We start from the raw sequence: 19,853 nt of genomic DNA, 5'->3' as shown, positions 1-19,853 counted from the left end.
GCTCACCATTAGATTGGTTTGTGATTATCCCACTTTTTATTATTACTGTTCTTATGATTATCCAAAAATATTTTCTTATATATTCCATGCCATGCCATGCCAGTGAGGGCAGCTACCGCCTTGATGGATGACAGTTGCCTTTAATTGCCTTTCCTTTGAACAAGCAGTGACCCTTTGAAACCCAGTGATGGGAGGAAGCTGTGTTTTGCAGCATCAGTAGCAGCAGCTTCTAGTGGGCTCCAGCCCAGTCACCCCAGCTGACCATGCAAGCACTGTGGCCAGCAACTTCAAAGCTCTGTTGTATTTCTACGTGATGTAAATTCCTTAAACAGGCAAAACCACTGTCTGCTTTTAACAAACAAACAAACAAAAAAAAATCATTAGTCTGCACATTTATGTGCTTAGGTAATCAAGAAATACTGCATTATTGTTCCTTGGACGTTCTGAGAAGCTTTACCTCAATAGGGCATGAAACACACATTATTCACAAGTCTGTCTTTAAAGCCAAATGTGTGAGAAGGGATATAGTTGAAAACGTGCTGAAGCTTACGTGCCATCTAGGGACGTGGCTGACTGCACAGGTGCTTTGAAAGGCACCTAAGAAAATCTGCATTGCATGTGTATATTCATCTCAGTTTACTGTATATTCAGCTCAGTTTACTCAGTCCATGGATTCCTCTCCCAAATTGCACAGAATGAGGACAGTGCTATACATGAGAATATTGAGAAGTGAACTTAGCAAACAAATTGAAAACAAGTGAAGACATACTATTCCTCTTGAGAGCTTCATAAACCTCAGATGTGCTTAACTGGGAGTAGAATATGAACACCACTGGTATCAATGGGGAATTCTGTAATGATCTAAGGACTCGAGAGCCTTCCAAGTGAAACATTCACCAGGGCTTTCCAAGCAAACCAGGTTACTAAAATATTACTGAGGGAGTATTTGGAGGCAATATGAGGAAAACGTTTCTGTATAGAATTCTGTGCTTGTGTTCAGGTAATAAACAGAAAGGAAACAATGGACTGTGTTAACCATGAATCTGTGTCAAAGGCTGAAAATATTAAATAATACAATTAATGATTCCTTTGATAAGTCTACCTGGCAAAGGAACTCTGGGCTCTGAATTATTTCACTGATTCAGCTGAGATTCAGCAGAGAGTGGACAGAAATCCTGTGGAAGTCATCGCAAGCCCCAGGCTTCAGTCCCAGAGATGCACACTGAGCCTGGGCTCCAGCACTGTGTCTGGGTCGCAGTGTGAATGTGCCTTTACGGATTTTGCTCCAGCCTGCCAAACCAAGACAGGTTCTGTAGTCCTGGCATTGCTATGCTAAAGATTGCTTCACAGGGCAGTGCTGTTTGCTCCAGAAGGCAAAATGTGTAAGTGAATGGCAATATAGGTACCAGAGAGCTCTGCTCCCCAAAATCTTATTGTCTATCATGTAAAAAGACAGTGACCCACAACACAAGGCTTCAAATCTGTGATTTTCTTACCCCATCTCTTAGTCCATAACTAAGAACAGTCTTGCAAATATCTCAGTCAGACACCCCTGTGCCTTCCTCCTGAACGCAGCTTCAGCTGAAGAAGAGTTGTGTGTGAAGACAATCGTTCAATCTGAAAAGCTTATTTCCATTACAATGCAAATTGAGTGTGAGACTTTCTGGTAACCTTGTGAAATGGTAGATCACTGCATCATCTGAAGCTGGGTATGTTCTGGTAATAAGCTGTGAAATGTGATCACAGAGACATATTTCCAAATTCTAGAAGACATTTCTAAGGCATTTTTATCAGGACTAGTAATAATTCTTCCTAATTCTACAGAGCACCATAGTGAAGACTTGAAATACTTTCCCTTTTCATGTGGATAAAGCCATAGCAAAGCCAAGTGTTATGCTTACTATTACTGCAGAATTATTCTTCCCTTGTTACTAACATACATGTTTTAGTTTTCCAAAGTCGATTTTAGGAGTGCTGGGCTTCTTACAATACTGTTTTTTTTATTTAAGTGGAGAAATTCTTCTCAGTCCTTCTTTTAAAAACAGAGTGCTTGAAAAATTGCAAAGCCTATGTAGGAAGATACATGGAAAAATGCAAGATCAGGCAAGCAGGACCCTGTGAGCCTCCCGGCTTCGACAGGGAACAATAGCATTGTATTCTAGCATGCTATAATTCAAGCATTTTTTTCCTGGCATAATTCTGCTTTCATAAGAGGCAGTTTTTTCAGCACCAACACGTACAGCATCCCAAATCTCCTCATTGTCTCAGCACCGGCACACATGTAGCCATGTTGGTGGAGTTTCGTACTTTGCTCTAGAACAACTGTGTTTTATGGGGCAGCAGCAGGAGCATTATCTGTATTCTGCTGTCTATACCATAGTCACAAAAGCAGTGAAACGCTACCATTTATATATTACAATTTTTTTCATTTTCAAGAAGGGCCCACAGCCTATTTAAGCACAAAGCTCAATTTCTCCCTTACTATGAAGATAAAAAGCAACCTTTAAACAAGACTCAGAGAACAGAAAGAAGAGGCTTCTTTCTGCTACATGGCTTGGACAACTGTAAAAACTAAAAAGCTGTCAAAACTAACAGTACCAAAGGAAAGAGGGCACAATAGGAAAACCAACCTCCATCTGTACCTGAAGTCAGAGGAATGGAAGGCGTACAGTTGTAGTGTACTAGCTCTTTCTCTCAAACAGGAGGCAGTGTGGTCTGCTACAAATAACTCCAGAGCAGGAACCAGAGTGCTTGTTTCCCAGCTTCAAAGCCCCCTGCTGAGTATCTTTCTACAAAGGTCTTGTCTTAGTTCTCATCTCTGGAGAATTCTGGATGAAAAGAAGTAGGTAAGGGCTGTGAAAAGTAAGCAGCGATACCTAGGTTATGTTGTAGAGTGTAACATTCATTATTTCAGGAAGAAACTGTAAAGAGGACCTTTATTTGGGAATCTGTTAATGGCCATTACTGGATTTACCCCCTCCTTTGTAGCCTTTAAAGAGCATAAAATGCTCATCCACACTACTGGGCCCAGAAATAGCCTATAACATTCACTGAAACCCAAATGAGTCAGGTAGGACCCAAAATGTAAAACTTCATGAAGAACCATCTAACCACAAACTTTCTAGAAAAGCTCTTAAGCAGTTCCACCAGGGAGCTAATACCCCGTAACACAAAATAGTACAAGAGCAATTCCTAATGCAGTTTGGAATCCATGTGTGAAGAGTTTAACACAGGCAGAGAAATACATGAATCTCTGTTCTACAGAGGAGGCATTTTTCAAAGAGTGTTTAACCAGGGACTGGTCAGGAGCAAAGCCAAACTAGTTTCATGCTAATTGAATAGACCAGTTTTGGACCATGCTTTTATTCTGCAAAATGCCCTCAAAAACTATCAGGAGCATTTCTTCTCACTATGGCAGACCGATTTTCTGGACTATGCTTTATTTTCTGAAGTTTCCTGGAAAGAGTTTCCTGGAATGTGAGATCATTTCTTCGTTTCTCCCATGGGACGGCCACACGCACAAACACACACACACAAATAATAATGAAAAAAAAGTGTGATGTATCTCCTGTAGAAACAAAACGCTGCTCCTGGTGCACACGTTCATGTGTGCACGTAAAGGAAATAGAACTAAGTAAACAAAGTTGCGTTCACAAGAAAAGCTGAGAGGGCTTCCTCTCCTATGTGGTGGCAAAGGAGGGACTGGAGAAAGCAGCTACGCGGTCCAGCCCCAGCATCCAGGAGGCTCACGCTGCTTACCTACTAATCCCTTTCATGCATTTTGCCCTCTCCCTGTAGCGAAACTCCTGGGGCACACCAGAGAGCCAAGTTGTTTCGCCTGTCCCAGGCAAGCCCAGATGTGGATGCAAAACCACCCAGGTGCCCTCAGTGGCCGGGGGGGGAGGGGAGGTGCGGGGTGGCTGCTGCCTCCTCTTATGTTTGTTTTGTTAGATCAGCAAGAGTGGGCTTCCATGCCCCGGCTTTCCCCGCTTCCCCGAGCGGGTTTTTGCTGTGCCTTCAGTTCTGTCCCTCCTCCCCCCCTTCCTCCTCCTCCTCCTCCCCACTCGCGGAGCGCCCCTCCTCCCGGGCTTCCACCCCTCCTTTTCCCCTCCTCTTGCACAGCCAGAGCCTTAAAAACTTGTTAAAAGCTCTCCCAGTGTTCCAAGGTAGAAAAAACTTTTACGAGGTATCAGCACTTTTCTTTCATTAGTGGGGAAGGAAGGATGAAAAATACAAAGCAGCAGTAGACTTTTAAACAGGTCTGAGTGTCTGAACGTGCTCTTCCATTTTACTTTAACCCTCCAAAGAAGTATTCTGATCCAGTTGCACTGCTGATCAGCAAGGGTAAGTTGAAAAGTTTGCCTTTTCCATCTTCGTGTATCACTTTTTTCTGAAAACACTTTTTTTTTTCTTACCCCAAGCATTTTGTGTTACTGCGCTGGTGGGTGAACTTGTTTTAAAATACACATCTCTAAAACCGTGAGTTCTCATAAAGTGCTAAGTTCAAACTTGCAGAAGTTCTTTGCTTTCTTTCGTCTTCTTTCTGTACGTTTCTTCAACTCCTACAAATCCACAACTTCTAGCCTTGCTCCACTGGAGGAGGAACCGCGGTGAAGCTGCGGCTGCGGGGCTGAGCTGCAGACTTGTTGCTGGTGTTTGGGTGAAATCCCTCCTTTCTGCCCTTCCTTCTCTCAGGGTAAATGAACTCCTTTAAAGAGCTGAAAACTGGAGGTGCACCTCAGCTGCCTCGGTGGTACCGAAGTTGCATCAAAAGTCAGCTACAGGGAGACCTTGTCCTGAGCGCACCCCATTTCTGCCCCGCACATTCTGCTTTCTTATGGAAATCCTGATTGATGTCTACTAGCTTGCGCGGAACAAGGTTCTTAATTAGGTGCTTTGTTAAATGCTGCAGCTACTGCAGTGGTGACTGGCACGTGGTCTTCCTGATAGGTTTTCCCCTCTTCTTTTAATACAGATGTGATAAAATCCAGACGTGGGTTATGGGTTTTTAACCTGGTTTGTATATAGTTACTCTGTTTTAGCAACCTCGGTTAGGGATTTTAGAGAAGGAATGTGAGATACCATGATATGCCTTACCACGCTGGCAAAGTTTGTAAAAGACTTGGGTAGATGTAAATGCAAGTTGTCTAGGAGGAACTTGAAAGAATATCCACAATATGTGTCATAATTCCAATATGACACATTCCCTTTATATTACCTTAAAGGCTTAAATACCAAAATGAAGAGGGAAAAAATGCTTCATGGCATCTGTTGGCGAACTAAGAAGGTTTTTACGTTGCAAGACCTGGAGTGATTTCTTAACAGCAGTTGTTGCTTGCTGCTAGCCAGTAGTTAAAGAGCCACACGAGGAGGCAGGAAAAAGCCTTCATCTGAAAGACAGATTAAGCACAGTCTATCTTATCAAGTAACATGTTCTCCTCTCAGGCAAGAATACTGTGTGCTTATGTGTGTCCTCACATTCTGCCTGGAGATAACCAGCAAGCATCATGAAGTGGCGTATTTTGTCTGAGGAGTTCCTTTTGATTTTTGTATGTGAGATTTATGACAAAAAACCCTGGTAATTAGGACATAAATGGGTTATGGACACCTTGTGCCCAACTTCTATCTGTGTGCGTGTGTACGCGCATAGGGAGCAAGTTGGAAGCCTCGCGTGAAGCTTTCATCCTGCCGTTTTTAACATCTGGACGGCACACTACACTGCAGAATATAAGCCTCAAGTCTTTGGGATGTTTACTGAAGTGTTTCCTTCAGAAACTTCAAAGCCAAACACTGGCACTGACCCATGACACCTAACAAGCATACAAATGGGAGAAGGGTGAGCATCAGGCTGGGTTCAGGGGAGGGAAAAGAGGGATTTGATTTGCAACATAAATCTGAGCACTTATACACTCAGAAGCGCAAAAAGATTCAACACTGTAACATTATCTCAGGTCTCATATTATGCAAGCCCGAAAGATTATGTCTGTTTGTCTCTGAAATGAACGTCGGTTTAGGCCAAGGATTCCTGTGGGTGTGAGGAAGGTTAGATGACATTGAGCAATCTATCTATTTCATCAGATATGTCGCTGTCTTTCCCCCAGTCTCTGGTATCTCTTCCCCATGTTACCCACTGAATTTATCCTTAGTGGAGTCACCTGGGCTGTAGTGTATGCAACAAATATGTTCCAGAAATCCAGGTTTCAAAATCCGCTGGCAGGAGCATAAAGAGGGTCTGAGACCCATTCAGGGAATTCAGTGTTTCATCTTTGATTCAAAGCAAGCGAGGAGAGGGATGAATCTGGGCAGTAACACACAGGGTAGACCTGACTTGTACAACTAGAGAATATCTAAAAAAGTCCTTACAGTTGCTTTTGCAACTACACCGCTAAAATTAAATTAGGTATAGAGGGTACAAGATGGGAGAGGCAAAGTCTGTGGGCAGATAGATCCACTAGCAGCTGACTACCGGCAATACTAGCAGACAGCGAAAAAAAACACAGTTGTGACACTTTAAATCCCAGTTACTGCAACCATTTAGTGCGCAATCTTTGTCCAGGGGATGAAAGGAACTGACGCTCATCCGCAGACCTACAAATGAGCTGCACCTTTCCAGGGGAATGTCTGGAAGTCACTTGTAATGTTTCAGAAAGCTAGTCTTCACTGTTCCAACCCATCCAAACCCCATCAGTTGTACATCTCAGCCGCTTTCTCTGCACCGCTGGTTGCTTTGGAGAAATACTCAAGCTGATTGATGTTCAAGGTCCAGAATCTTCTCTTTTGTTGGCTATTTGTGTGTGTGTGAGCGCTCATAAAAAGGGAGGAAAAGTTGGAAAACCAAAACTTTGGCCTGTTTCCCAACTGCTTCAGCTGCACAATCCCATTTTAGATCCCACTCTAACCCTTACATCTCTTCCATGAGCTAGCAAGTGACCTTCTATCACAGTGGTCAGACCTGGGCATATTACCACAGCACTGAGTTTGCATTATTCTTCCTGGAAAATATGAACCAGATGACATGATAAATACTGTCCATAAAAAATAGTTGTAGAATTTCTTAATTGCGGCTTACAGATCAAATTTCTTCTGTATGTGGTCATCCAAACCCATGCAGATGAATGCTGTCATATCTCCTTCTGCTCTATGGCTTTTTTCCCCTATCTTTACCCACACACAGTAGGACCTGGAAGAAATTCATCTTTCAGAGAGTTTACTAGGCCAGCATTGGTCTGTTTCAGAAAAAGGTTATAATGCTGTAAAGTAATAGTAAGAGCTTATGAAATACACATATTCATCATGAGCTGTATCCTTAAATTCCTGAAGTACTGAAATCAATTGATCAGGTCAACCTCTGTCCTTCTGGGGACTCATTTAAGGCATTTGGAAGTTTTAAAAGTCCAGAATGCTGAAGAACTGTTTTTAGAGGTTATCTGCCGTCCATTTCAAACTATTTACAAAGCTAGAATACTTAAATAACTGTTTGATACAAAACCTCTTTTTATACACAGTAAACCGATACTGTAATCAGTTAATAAAAATGGTCTTTCAGTGCCCTGAAAGTAAACAAGTTAGAGCCGATGAATGAATTTTCTCTACAAAACAGAGTACTGTGTTTCATAAAGCAATAGAATCCACTTAAGCAAAGGAATAATATATTTGTGCCACCACGAGGCTATCTGATCAACAGCACAATGTTTTGAATTGATGAGGGGTTTTTATCACTGGCAAAGGCCAGCATGTAACTGATCTCTTTAAAAAAAAGTTGCTTTTCAAAGCTATGTATGAGTAATTCAAGCATGGAATGTTTCCTCCTGGAGTTTATATTGCCAGAGGACATAAATGAAACTTAGCAATTTTGCATGCTGAAGCAAATAAAAAAAAAATAGGTAGTAAATTCTCAAAATATTGCAGGTGTGGGATTAAGTAGGTCAAAAGTGAAGTAAATCATGTTGTATTAATGGACCAGAGTGGAGTGTAATTAAAAAACAAACCACACGTACCAGCCTAGAAATAACACGTCCTCTGTTTTCTTAATCGAACTTACAATCTGAAATAACATTTAGACAGTAAAAAAATATGTTGAGTCTGAGAAAAGTCTGTTAATGCAGTAGTTTCAAATCATCACAGACCTGACTAATTAAATTAAGAAACTGTTACTTGGAAAAAGGCTCCTTCTGTCCACTTCCACGACATGGAGCAAATAGCTTCCCTTTAAAACACACTTCACATGATGTATAGTTACAGGCTGTTTCTCTGTTTTAACAATCCCAGCCTGAGGAGGACCCTGGTCACATTTCACTCCAGCCTTTCCAGAGACCTCCGCGCTCGTGCGCCTGACTCCTCTGCCACCAGGTCCCATAAAGGCACACTCGCCTTTCCTGAGAAGAGTGAAAGCTGGGATGGCTGAAGGGATGTGTCAGATATAAACACGCTGCCTACTCCTAGCAGCAGCAGCGGTGGCTTACAGATTTAAGTCTGAAGGAGGCCTGACCCTTTGATGGGGCTTCATTCATGTGAAGAGCTAATTGCATGGGGAAGGGGCTGCAGGCAAGGTCTGTAGGTAGACTTCAGAGCAAGCTGACTAAGCTGACTGAGGAAATGGCCCTGGGGTATTTTTCAGGGGTTAAAGATAATTGTCATCTCTGAGCTATAAGAGTGAGCACTTTAAACACTTGTCTCCCATTACTCTCCCAGACTCTTTCCGATGGCAGGAACGGTGTGTTTTTATTTGGCATCTATTGTTATGCTTGAGCTTGCCAGACTTACAATCATGTGTTTCCAGTGACTCACTGCTTCTTGAAAGAAGATCTCCTTGGTGCTAAAATTTCCTATTTTATGAATTATCCAGAAAGGTTTTTTTTCTATAAATGACCTTCACTAGGGAATATATCCATGATGCGATGGGAAGGAAATCATTTGGACAATATCAGAACTATTAATACCAGGAAGGGATTACTCAGTATGCACGGAACAAACACCTATGCCCAGCAGCATGTACTTTAAAAGGAAAACTTCGTGATTATTTTTCCTTTTAAGTGCCCAATTTCACATGTATTGATGTGGGGCAAGTTAAAACATACGTTTTTAATGCAGTTAAGATTACCTTTCTCCAGTTGATAAAAATCCTATAGTGAATTTTGGTTTTCCTATGAAGCTAGAACATAAAGTAAACAATTCATTTTCTGTCACCCTGTGTATTGCTAGATATCCCCAGGAAGCTGCCTGTGTCCCAGAAATGCGCACTTTAAAACTCAAGTGGAGAGAGACGATTTAAACTTGCAGTGTTCCACACTTGGAATGCAAACTGCATGCCAGGAGTTGCTTTAAAAACAGAAAGAGCTCATTTACCTTTTTTTCTTGCTAAGTCTTTTTTCCTTTCAAAACAAAGTGAAGGAATTTAAATACAAAAAGATGCAAATACAAAGCTGAAACTGATGAATCAAGCAAGCCACAGATAAACAGGAAACCAGTTCCTCCAATTTAGTAACATGAGCCTAGCTGCGTTTCATGTATTTACTGGTTTTGGTTCATAAAACTGTAGGTAAAGTATGCTAACTGTAATCTCTGTGCTGCAAATACCAATGTATAAACTGTGAATAGATACCAAGGGCTTTTTTTCTGAAATTCAGTATACTATAAACTTGGCATCATGAGGAGCTATACTCTTAACTGTATTACACACAAGATATGCAAGAGCTCAGTTTCATGTTGCTGTAGGAAATACAGCACACTTCTTGCAAGGATAAAATTTTAGGTACCCGACCCTGGCATTAACTTGGTATAACCTTTTATGTCTAGGTTATATGATGTTTAGCTTTCTTACTCTTTTTTAAAGAGTGAACATAAAAACTACTCTGAGTGATGCACACCAAAAGAGACAAATCTTTCATGTGTTCTTAGAATATTCAGGCTATTCCACTCTGCACCTACACACCCTGCTTCACCAGTGTGTCACAGCTGTTTTCTACCTGAGGCAGGTATACATCATGGAACTGAGGCTGCCACCAAGGAAGCTGAAGCTTGTCATGGTCTTCTTGAAAACAGGAGTGAAATTAGAAACTTCCGTTTTTCACTGTGCTCTGAGACATTATGTGTTACTTTCTCTTTTTCAGTTTCCCTGACTTTCCATTCCACCTGCAGACTAACTAAAATTAGGTTGCTCTTCAGATCACGTAAAACACGTGAATTAAAACCAAGCTGACATCACTGCTCTATTAACATTGGTCTGTGATTCAGTGTATCAAAGGTATGAAAGCTCTGTCTTAACTATCGCTTTTTTCTTGTGTGTGTCCTTCTTTAGCCAACATCCTGTGAAGATGGGTGATTGGAGCGCCTTGGGAAAACTTCTTGATAAGGTTCAAGCCTATTCTACTGCAGGAGGGAAAGTGTGGCTGTCTGTCCTCTTTATTTTCCGAATCTTGCTCTTGGGGACAGCAGTTGAATCTGCTTGGGGAGATGAACAGTCTGCTTTCCGGTGCAACACTCAACAGCCTGGTTGTGAGAATGTCTGCTATGACAAGTCATTCCCTATCTCCCATGTACGCTTCTGGGTTCTGCAGATCATATTTGTGTCTGTACCTACACTTTTGTACCTGGCACATGTGTTCTATGTAATGAGGAAAGAAGAGAAGCTGAACAAAAGAGAAGAAGAGCTCAAGGTGGTCCAAAATGACGGTGTGAATGTGGATATGCACCTCAAGCAAATAGAAATTAAGAAATTCAAGTATGGGATAGAAGAGCATGGCAAAGTGAAGATGCGTGGGGGACTGCTCCGTACTTACATCATCAGCATCCTGTTTAAATCTGTCTTCGAGGTGGCATTCTTGCTGATTCAATGGTACATTTATGGGTTTAGCCTGAATGCCATCTACACCTGTGAGCGAGATCCATGCCCGCACAGAGTGGACTGTTTCCTGTCCCGTCCAACTGAGAAAACCATCTTCATCCTCTTCATGCTGGTTGTGTCCTTGGTGTCTCTTGCTCTGAACATCATTGAGCTTTTCTACGTGTTCTTCAAGGGTGTCAAGGATCGTGTGAAAGGGAAAAATGACCCCTACTCCCACAGCGGTGCCATAAGCCCCTCCAAGGACTGTGGCTCCCCCAAATATGCTTACTACAATGGCTGCTCCTCCCCGACCGCCCCCTTGTCTCCCATGTCTCCCCCAGGGTACAAGCTCGTGACCGGAGACAGGAATAATTCCTCCTGTCGTAACTACAATAAGCAAGCCAGCGAGCAAAACTGGGCCAACTACAGTGCGGAGCAGAACAGAATGGGGCAGGCTGGCAGCACCATCTCCAACTCGCATGCGCAGCCCTTCGACTTCTCTGATGAGCACCAGAACACTAAAAAACTGGCGTCGGGGCACGAGCTGCAACCGCTTACCATTGTGGACCAGAGGCCTCCCAGCAGAGCCAGCAGCCGAGCCAGCAGCAGGCCTCGACCTGATGACCTGGAGATCTAAGCTTCTAGCTGCAGTACTTGCTCAACTACGAAACAACATGCGTTGGAAGATGCAGTCAGTGCTGATCTTGTTCCAGTGGAGGTGGTACTTAACAGTCTCAAGCAGAGGATTTTAACAACCATAAAAGCAAACAAACAAGCGAACAAACTTTTAAAATACTTGCTGTTTTTTGGGGGGAATGTCGGGTTGGTGTGGGGTGGTACAGTACACATTGGTATTTAATGTAGCTGGTTTAAAGAATTTAAATACTAAAAAGAAAAAAAAACATGAAAAAGATAGGTAGTCAATACTAAGGTAGGGGGGTGTTTTTTCTAGAAAGGCTGTAAATATCTGAGTGTATGTGTATGTGTGTACTATCATGTTTGTTTCTAAAGAATCTTCTGTAATACTAAAACCCAATAATAACTGAACTCACATTTGTCAGGGTGAAGTGCTGCCTGAAGATGAAAACATTTTTCCTATTCAACAAGCAAAAAAGTCCAGGATTGCCTCTGATCATTTCCCTGTCAAGAGCATTCCATTCTTGGAAAGTTGCACTTTGAAGGTAAACTTCCCAACATGGTCCTCCAGGTTGTCAAAAGGCTCCTGTGTGGACAATCCACAGCCTCTAAATCATTCAACTTAAATTTCAGATATGGCCCACCAAGAAATGCTTGGTCACCTGCTTTTCCAGCTCTTCACGCAGGTAGATTTTGTGATGTGCATAACCGGGATGGCTCCACATTAGTAGAGCCAGCAGCCACACTCTTTTGCCCACAGCGATACTTATGTCCTGCTGCTCACATAAAGTCTAATTAGTATCATATAAAGCCCAGTTTGCTGCCACTTGCAGATTTAAGCATTAAGACAGGCAAGCAACTGGCTTTAGTGAATTTTGTCACACCCTCGTGTATGTTAAGGGTGTACATATATGTGTGGTTGTGGAGGTAAAGATATACATGAAACACCCTCGGAAGCATTCATTGGGAAATAAATGCACAGAGATTATTTGCAGTTGACACTTTCTCATGGGTATTGTGAAGATGTGGGCCACTATGGTGTTTACATGCTCTAGATTCCTTCAATGCAAGTCAAGCACATGTCATATTTTTTTTTAAATTTTATAGAATATTTTCCACATATCCGAAATGGATGCTTTTTTAAAAAATAAAAAATCAAAAGGGCCTAATCCTGGATGTCTTGCTCTGGAAAATATTTTGAATCAGTGGGAGTTTTGCCTGAACAAAGGCTACAGGATCAAGCCCAGGATGTAGCGAACCATGTTCTTACTGGCATGAATGATTTTCTTTTGTAGAACTTAGGGGTGGAAAAGACCCATTAGGTCATCTAGCCAATCTCCCTGATAGGTAATAATGATGCTTGAATGATAGAAGATGTAGTACTGTAAGCAAGCTTTAGTCTTTTATGTGAGAAACTTAGAAGAAATGCTTTGTGCTGGATTAATAATAAAATACATGACTTTTGCAGCAACTGGTATTTTTCTTGTTCTGAATATTCACATTCACTGAACTGTAATGTCCACTCTGAGTTTGACAGGTCTTTCTAGTTGGCTCTAGCAACTTTAGTGTTTACACTTAGATTTTGTTTGAAATGCAAGTGAAGTTGAAAGGATTTTTAAAGAGTACAATTCTAGCTAATTTATTTGAAATATATGCTAAGGAAATCTACCAGTTTCTTCAAATGCATAGCCTCTTAGCTGAACACAGGTTGACCAAGGAAATACATAGCTTGGTTTCATTTTGCAGCAACACCGATAAATTGTTTCATTTAATGGATTGTATTAATTTGTTTGACATTCCATGTTAAACTACTGTTGTGTTCAACTTCATTGCATGTATGCAGCCATACTCCATTGGATCATGTTGTCTGGAGAACATTAGTCAATAAAGTTTTAATTTAGTATAAATATATATTTTCTAATTGTCTTTTACTGTTTTATATGGACATATATCTTTTGTTTCAGTCTTACAATCCAAACTCGTCCTTCCCCTCTTTGTTTTTCCCCAGTTGCACTGCATTTCAGCAGTATTCTTTATTTAATCCATCTGGATTTACTTTGAACTGAAATTTTGCAGGACCAGATTCAGATACTCTCACAACACTGGAAAACCAAGCACTGTTTGTGCTATGCCACTTCTGAACGAAGTCATACTCAGCATGAACTATTGCAATTCAAATCTTGCCATGAGCCTCAGAAAATATATATGTTTGCAAGCTATCATTAAAAAGATAGTAGTAAGATACTATCGCATATTTTTTCAAGCGATTTTTATATATGACCTATATTCAACCTTATGAAATCATTGCCTCTAGTTTACATTTCCCCATGTAGTCGGATTTTTTGACTGACAGTTTCAATTTCTGGAATGAAGTCCTCATTCCTTCTGAGTCAATGGGAGAAAGGTACTGATTTTAATAAGGCTGGGATTTCACATGGTGGTTACTGCTTCACCATTTAGGTCCCTTTCCCTAATGAAGACATACAGTGCTTGGTTTTTCAGCATTTAACTGTAAAGGAAAGATAGCTCAAACTCTTTATTTGAAAAATCGAAATACGATGGTCATGCAGTTATCATACAGCTTTCTGTTTTCAGATTTGCTTGCCATTTTAGTCCAAATTCTTCCTCCCTCCTACTGGTAAACAAGGGGGAAATTAAGCAGGACAGTGGTAATGGACTTGCAGTTCTAAAAGATATTACACAAGAACCAGCACAAGGAATGACTCCTTCAAGTAGTCCTTAATAACAATGAGTCATTTCAGCTGGCTTGTCCTAGTTCGTCTGTATAAAGGGAAGGGCATTCCAAGCATTTTGTGAGGATCATGCCCGTGGAAAGGTGGATACAGAAACATCCAAGGAAGGTCTCACCCTGAGACAAAATCTGGTGTCTCCTACACAGGCTGATTGTCAGGTATGTTACACGTTAAGGACTCAGTTCCTTGAGGCATCTTGGACAACTGATACAAATTAGTGCTTCAGTGCCAAGGCTCTCTTGAGTGATCTTTTGTGGATAATGCATGTTTGTGCGTGTGTAGGATAAAGACATTCCACAGGCCATTTCTCCCACCCAGATTTATATGGAGTGCATTCATTACACGCTCCAAAATTACCAGAGTGACACATTTTGTGTGCCATTTATCCAATGCTTTATATGCTTTCTCCCAGTGCATATCTGCAGCAGCAATAGCATTGTCTGCAGCTGACAAAAAATACCATATGATATAATGTTAGTGAATGTTTCCCAATGTCTGTAGAAGAATACGTTAGATACAGAATTCAAACTGGAAAAGTTGCTTTAAAAACACACATCTCTGAAGGTAATTAGAGCAAAAGCAGGGTTACAAACAAAGCAGCAAGAAAAAACATGCAAAACCTGTCAAGTATTTAAACTTCATGTTGGTGTTTCTTGTTGAAGTATTTTAAGAAAGGGCAAATTCATCCTAAGGCCCCCACCCTGCCCCAGTAATTTGAAATGTTTGTAAAGATTAAATTTAGAAGGACAAGTTACAGACAGCCTAAAATCCATATGCAGGTCATGTAATTTCAAGATGTTTTAAATACAGTAAGGTTATTTCCTAAGTTAGAAATGAAATTTTCATATTTAAAGTGGAAACTACAGTAATAGCTTGAGAACTGGAACTTTGTGACAGTGTACCTGTCACACACCCTGAAATGGGTCAGTTTTAAATGATGTACGCATCTCACTGTTCCAGAACCATGGCTGGCTGTGGTGCTGCTGTGCTACGTAGAACCACCAGTTCAACTGCCCATTGCCACCGTGCTGGTGTTTCCCTCGGAATTTCTCTGCAGCATGGTATCGATTCAAGAAAAAACATAGTAGTGTTGTAAGAGGTAGAGTTTTGCAACTCAAATCTGGGAGTCAATCCAGATCTGAAGCTACCTTGGCCTTGGTAATGCGGACTTCTGGATGTGTCAGATCAAAACCTCCTTCAGATTTGGTGGAGGCTGTTTCTACCCCACTGGGTCAGGGCTACTCTTAATTCTTGTAATTCCTCTATGATTACCACTGCTCCCTTTTCCAGAATTTGAACAAAATAGGGCAGAAAATAGGTTTTACCTTACTCCTGTAAAACGTTTTCTCTCTATTTACTGCTAATCCAAACCTGGCAGGACTGAGCCTTCTCGTAAGCTCATGCACTGCCCCTATATACAATAGTTTTTTAATGCAGTGCATTATATAAACGGTTAGGTTGATCATGATCTCCTTAAAGATGTCTTCCTTTCCTTCTGCTATTCACTCCATCCATTTGCATTTGCATTACATCTGCCAGAGGGCTCTGACAACTGAGGTGGGGCACATGGCCCTTGAGGATTTCTCTGGCAAAAAAAAGCAGTCCTCTGATGGGATGGATCTGTTGAAGCTACTCCTACACTACTTTCATTCTGACTGCCAACATAGACAATAAGGTCAGACGCGTAAGTCATGCCTGAGAAATCCCTACCTAGATGTATTCTCTGGCTCAGTCCCTTGAAACTATTTGATGGCCCTCCATTTTACTCTGATTTATTCTAACATAATAGCTCTAGAAACACAGGGCTGCAGGATCAGCTCTACAAAGAGATGACTGCCTTTCCCTGACTTAAACCATGTGCTTTTGACTGTGCCTAAGGACATATTCACACCCAGACTCTGTGAGTCCTGGAAAGTGTGTCAGATGTAAATTACATGATGCTAGCACATCGCTAGAGTGAAACAGGAAGAGTTTATTGGTTCCTGTATTATTTTAAAGGTATTTTGATGAACACAAAAAAAAGGGAATGTACTAAACTTGTCTTAAATACTTCGTAACATACAGCACTACCAGGAGACCCTACAAAGCAATACAGACACTGTGCATGTATTCATAGCAAGCATTATCTGTGGGTACTATGTGCAGAGGCAGTTTAAATAGATACAGCTGCTCAGTAAACCCAGCTGCCTCCAAAATGGCTCCCCTCACTCTTTTCTCATGGTAGCTGAAGTGCTGCATCCAGTTTACTGGCTTGCTGGAATTTGCAATGCAAAGGCACTTTGGGCAAAGACAGACATGTTTTTACCGTGATTGTTTTACATTAACTCCTTTTAAGTGCTGAAGAAGCACAGTGCTAGAAGCTAAAGGCAGAGTCTGGGATAGGCTGTACTGGGTTAGTAATACACAGTCGAGGGGGTCAGCTGGTCAAAAGTAATGACTTTCTGGTGACTGTGGACTCTCTCGTCACTTAAAAAGACTGGGTCTCTGCTACTATGTTGAGGAAATGTGTGTAAGAAATGAGACATCTGGGCTTAGGCCAATATAAAAGGGAAAATGTTCAGACATTTAAATTGCTCTTTGAAACAAGCCTAGACCTCAATTGCATACTTCCCATTAGAATTGACAGAAAATGCTCACATGAGTTCCAGGGTTTCAGTCATTTAAATCAATGTAAAAGTTCCTCTCAATTTCAGACACAAACAAATTGGATCCAGAAAGATATATTATGACATCTAATTTTCATTGATGTAACTGCAAATAGAAAGCTTCTGGGTATCAGCTACTCTTGAATGGTGACCATTTGAATATGTGAATCATACTATTCGCTCACAACTTTCTTTTTAACATAACTCAGTGCAGAGGCAAGTTTATAGAACGTAATCTAAAAGATTTTTACAGATGTGAACTCTTTAATGAAATGCATTTATGTGATGTCCATATCAAATATACACAGGACTAGATAAGGGAGTGTAGGGTACACTATAACATGTATCTAACTGCTGGGTTGGGTGGCTAAGGAGTGAAATCCTCACTTTTCTTCTCCTTAACTTTATTAGAAAGGTTTTTATATCCCAAACACCTGAGTATTATTTTTTCTAATGCTGCTGAATGTGCCTCTATTCTCAGTAGTTTTTCTGTGAGCTTTGCTTGGGTAATACTCTTTGCACCCTCATCTTACCTCCTCCTTTTCCCATCTATAATATAAGCTCTGTAGTTGAAACCATAAGCAGCCCAAATATGTAAAGAAATACAATGACAATTGATATCAGAACAGTGCAATCATGGAATATGCAGTAGTTCTCTTCTGCACGTCTACAACTGAGTAAGAAAAAAAAAAAGCATGGAAAATAGCTTAAGGGATTAGAAAAGCCTCTGGGTACTTTAGCATCTTAAAACCACCGGTCCTTGCTGAAACAGGCCTTTTCAGCCCCAGCTTCTGCTGAGTCATAGAGTTTGCTGCTTTTGAAGGTTGAAGTAGCTTGGCTCAAAATTGAAGTTGTTCTGGAAAAGTTCAAGCCTTCACTAATGACCGTATTTGCATGCTATGCTCAGTGGTATTTACATATAATAGGACACTCTCCACAGGGAGGCCTCTTCAAAACACAGGCTCTGCTTACACTTTGAATTTCCTTATTCAAAGGGGAATGTTCAGAATTATCTATGCATCATTACTTCAAAGTGTTTCACTGGGAGTATTCTGCCATATATTTGGGAGACTCATCGTAATTGTTTGAAAGCTGAATATATAGCCAACTGTAAGATTGTCACCTCGGTTCTGTGTGTGGAGGAGAAGAAATATTACTCAGGCAAGAATGCTACCTGGTGTGACCTGGTGTGCTTCTGTTGAAGACAAGGAGTTTCTGTTGAGTGACTTGAGATTAAAAGCCTGCTCTGAGCTTAGTACTTTCTTTCATTCAAGGTCCTATAGTTTTCCTTCAGGAGCGCGCAGAGGATCCAACCATGAATCCACGGGCCTTGTGTAACTTGCTGAGGTCTAAGGCAATCTCTGACAAATTTGTTCTGCCTCCATTTTGGCTCTTGGTACCCCCCAGCTCTGTGGACTTCGGGCTGACTGTAGCATTCAGTCCTTCAGTGGTAGGGTGGATGTTCAGTTAGTGCTATCAAAGTATGTTGAGTAGAGAAAGTGTATTGTTTCCTGTAGGATTTCCTGAAGAATCAAGGCAGAATAGTCAATTGCCATTCCTTGTCCTAAAAAGTAAAGGTGAGAAAGGATTTCTGCACGGATGACCGTGAAAACTGTAGAAATTAATCCCTCTTCCATTCTAGATATGGCTTCTGTTGGGAGCCGTAACATCCTGTTAATCTTCTCCACTTCTCCCATGCAGCCATCTTCTCCCACTGCCCACTTCTTTTCTGTGTAACACTTATGAAATAGGTGTTTCATGTTTTGTACTGAAAAAGCTTTCTGTAGTAATTATTTTTCCCTTGTGCCATGTTGTAAGAAGCACTTAGATATCTTGGAATGTGCTGCTCTGTTAAATATTTATAAAATTAATAAGATGGTGTTTCTCCTACTTCATTCATTCAGAATGAGTGAATTAATTCTATTTCCTTGAGAATGAATCTTACGGGTGTTAAGTACTATAAGTTTTGGCTGAGAGCTTAGAAAGTAATTTTGTATCTCACCTCATGAGAGTCCACATTTGCTTCAATTACTTTTTTTTCTTAGTATTTTATAATTAAGGAGACAGCAAAGGAACTCAGAATGCTAGCTATCTACCTTAACCAGATGCAGCAAAAGTTTGAGGAGATGGAATTTGTCCAAATCTTCCTCCCACCTTACTCCTAAAGTGACTTAAAGCTAGGCTTCCACTAATGATTATGTATGCTATATAAACAATAATACCTGGAGTTGCATTGATACGGCACTTTTCATCTTCAAAGTACTTTGAAAACCCCATGTAATTAGTGTGCTGTGAAGTCATCTCTTACGATACTGCATGAACTCCAGTACTACCCACTGTGGGAGCCAAAAAGGGAATCTGAACTGCCACACCGATTATACATATAAACTGCATTATCACTACCAAACGAAATTGAAAATGCTGAACAAGGTTGTTTTAGAACTTCATGCAGGAGGAGGATCCACAACTAGCAGGAAGCCAGTCTCCCTAAGATAAGGAAACAGGAATGTTTTCTTTGCTGGTAATCTACTACTTCAGATCTCTAAACACATTTTACCTTGAACTATGTCTCACTCAAACTGGCAGCAGATCACAGGTAGATTATCTCATTACATAGTCTTCATTTGCATACGACTAGAATTCATCCAGCTTTTTTCTTTTTTGGTTTTATTTTTTATTAAAAATCTGCAATTTGATGAAATAAAAAGGGGTTTAGACATGATAAATAGAACATTAAGTAGGTTTCTACAGGTTTTAGTGAGACTCTAGGGGAGCAACTTACCTGGAGTGCAACACTGGCAGTTGACAATCCAGCCAATCACAATTTAAAGGCTATAGTATTGTCTGTGTATTTCCACCATGCTTACAACAGGTCCTTGTGAATGTTCAGGAGCTTGCTCTTTAAGCCAGCTTGGCATTTGCTGGAGATTGTCATCCCAGCATAAGTTTGCAAACAGCCTTTTCAAAACTACAACATTGAGAAAACTGAAAAGAGCA

At 40.9% G+C, this 19,853-nt stretch overlaps 1 protein-coding gene across 1 annotated transcript; it reads left to right on the top strand.

The window, feature by feature from the left end:
- The first annotated feature begins 4,092 nt into the window (after positions 1 to 4,092).
- GJA1 (gap junction protein alpha 1) lies at positions 4,093 to 13,369 on the top strand. Its single transcript, XM_061378458.1, has 2 exons — positions 4,093 to 4,344; positions 10,298 to 13,369. The coding sequence occupies exon 2, from the start codon at positions 10,314 to 10,316 to the stop codon at positions 11,457 to 11,459; it is 1,146 nt and encodes a 381-aa protein (XP_061234442.1). The 5' UTR covers positions 4,093 to 4,344; positions 10,298 to 10,313; the 3' UTR covers positions 11,460 to 13,369.
- The last annotated feature ends 6,484 nt before the right edge of the window (positions 13,370 to 19,853 follow it).

The sequence above is a fragment of the Neopsephotus bourkii genome, unplaced genomic scaffold (genome assembly GCF_033783945.1).
Source record: "Neopsephotus bourkii isolate Nb327-2 ecotype Australia unplaced genomic scaffold, CSIRO-AGI_Nbou_v1 NB_1765, whole genome shotgun sequence".
Classification (NCBI taxonomy): Eukaryota; Metazoa; Chordata; class Aves; order Psittaciformes; family Psittacidae; genus Neopsephotus; species Neopsephotus bourkii.
This window is presented reverse-complemented; position numbering and strand designations above follow the sequence as displayed.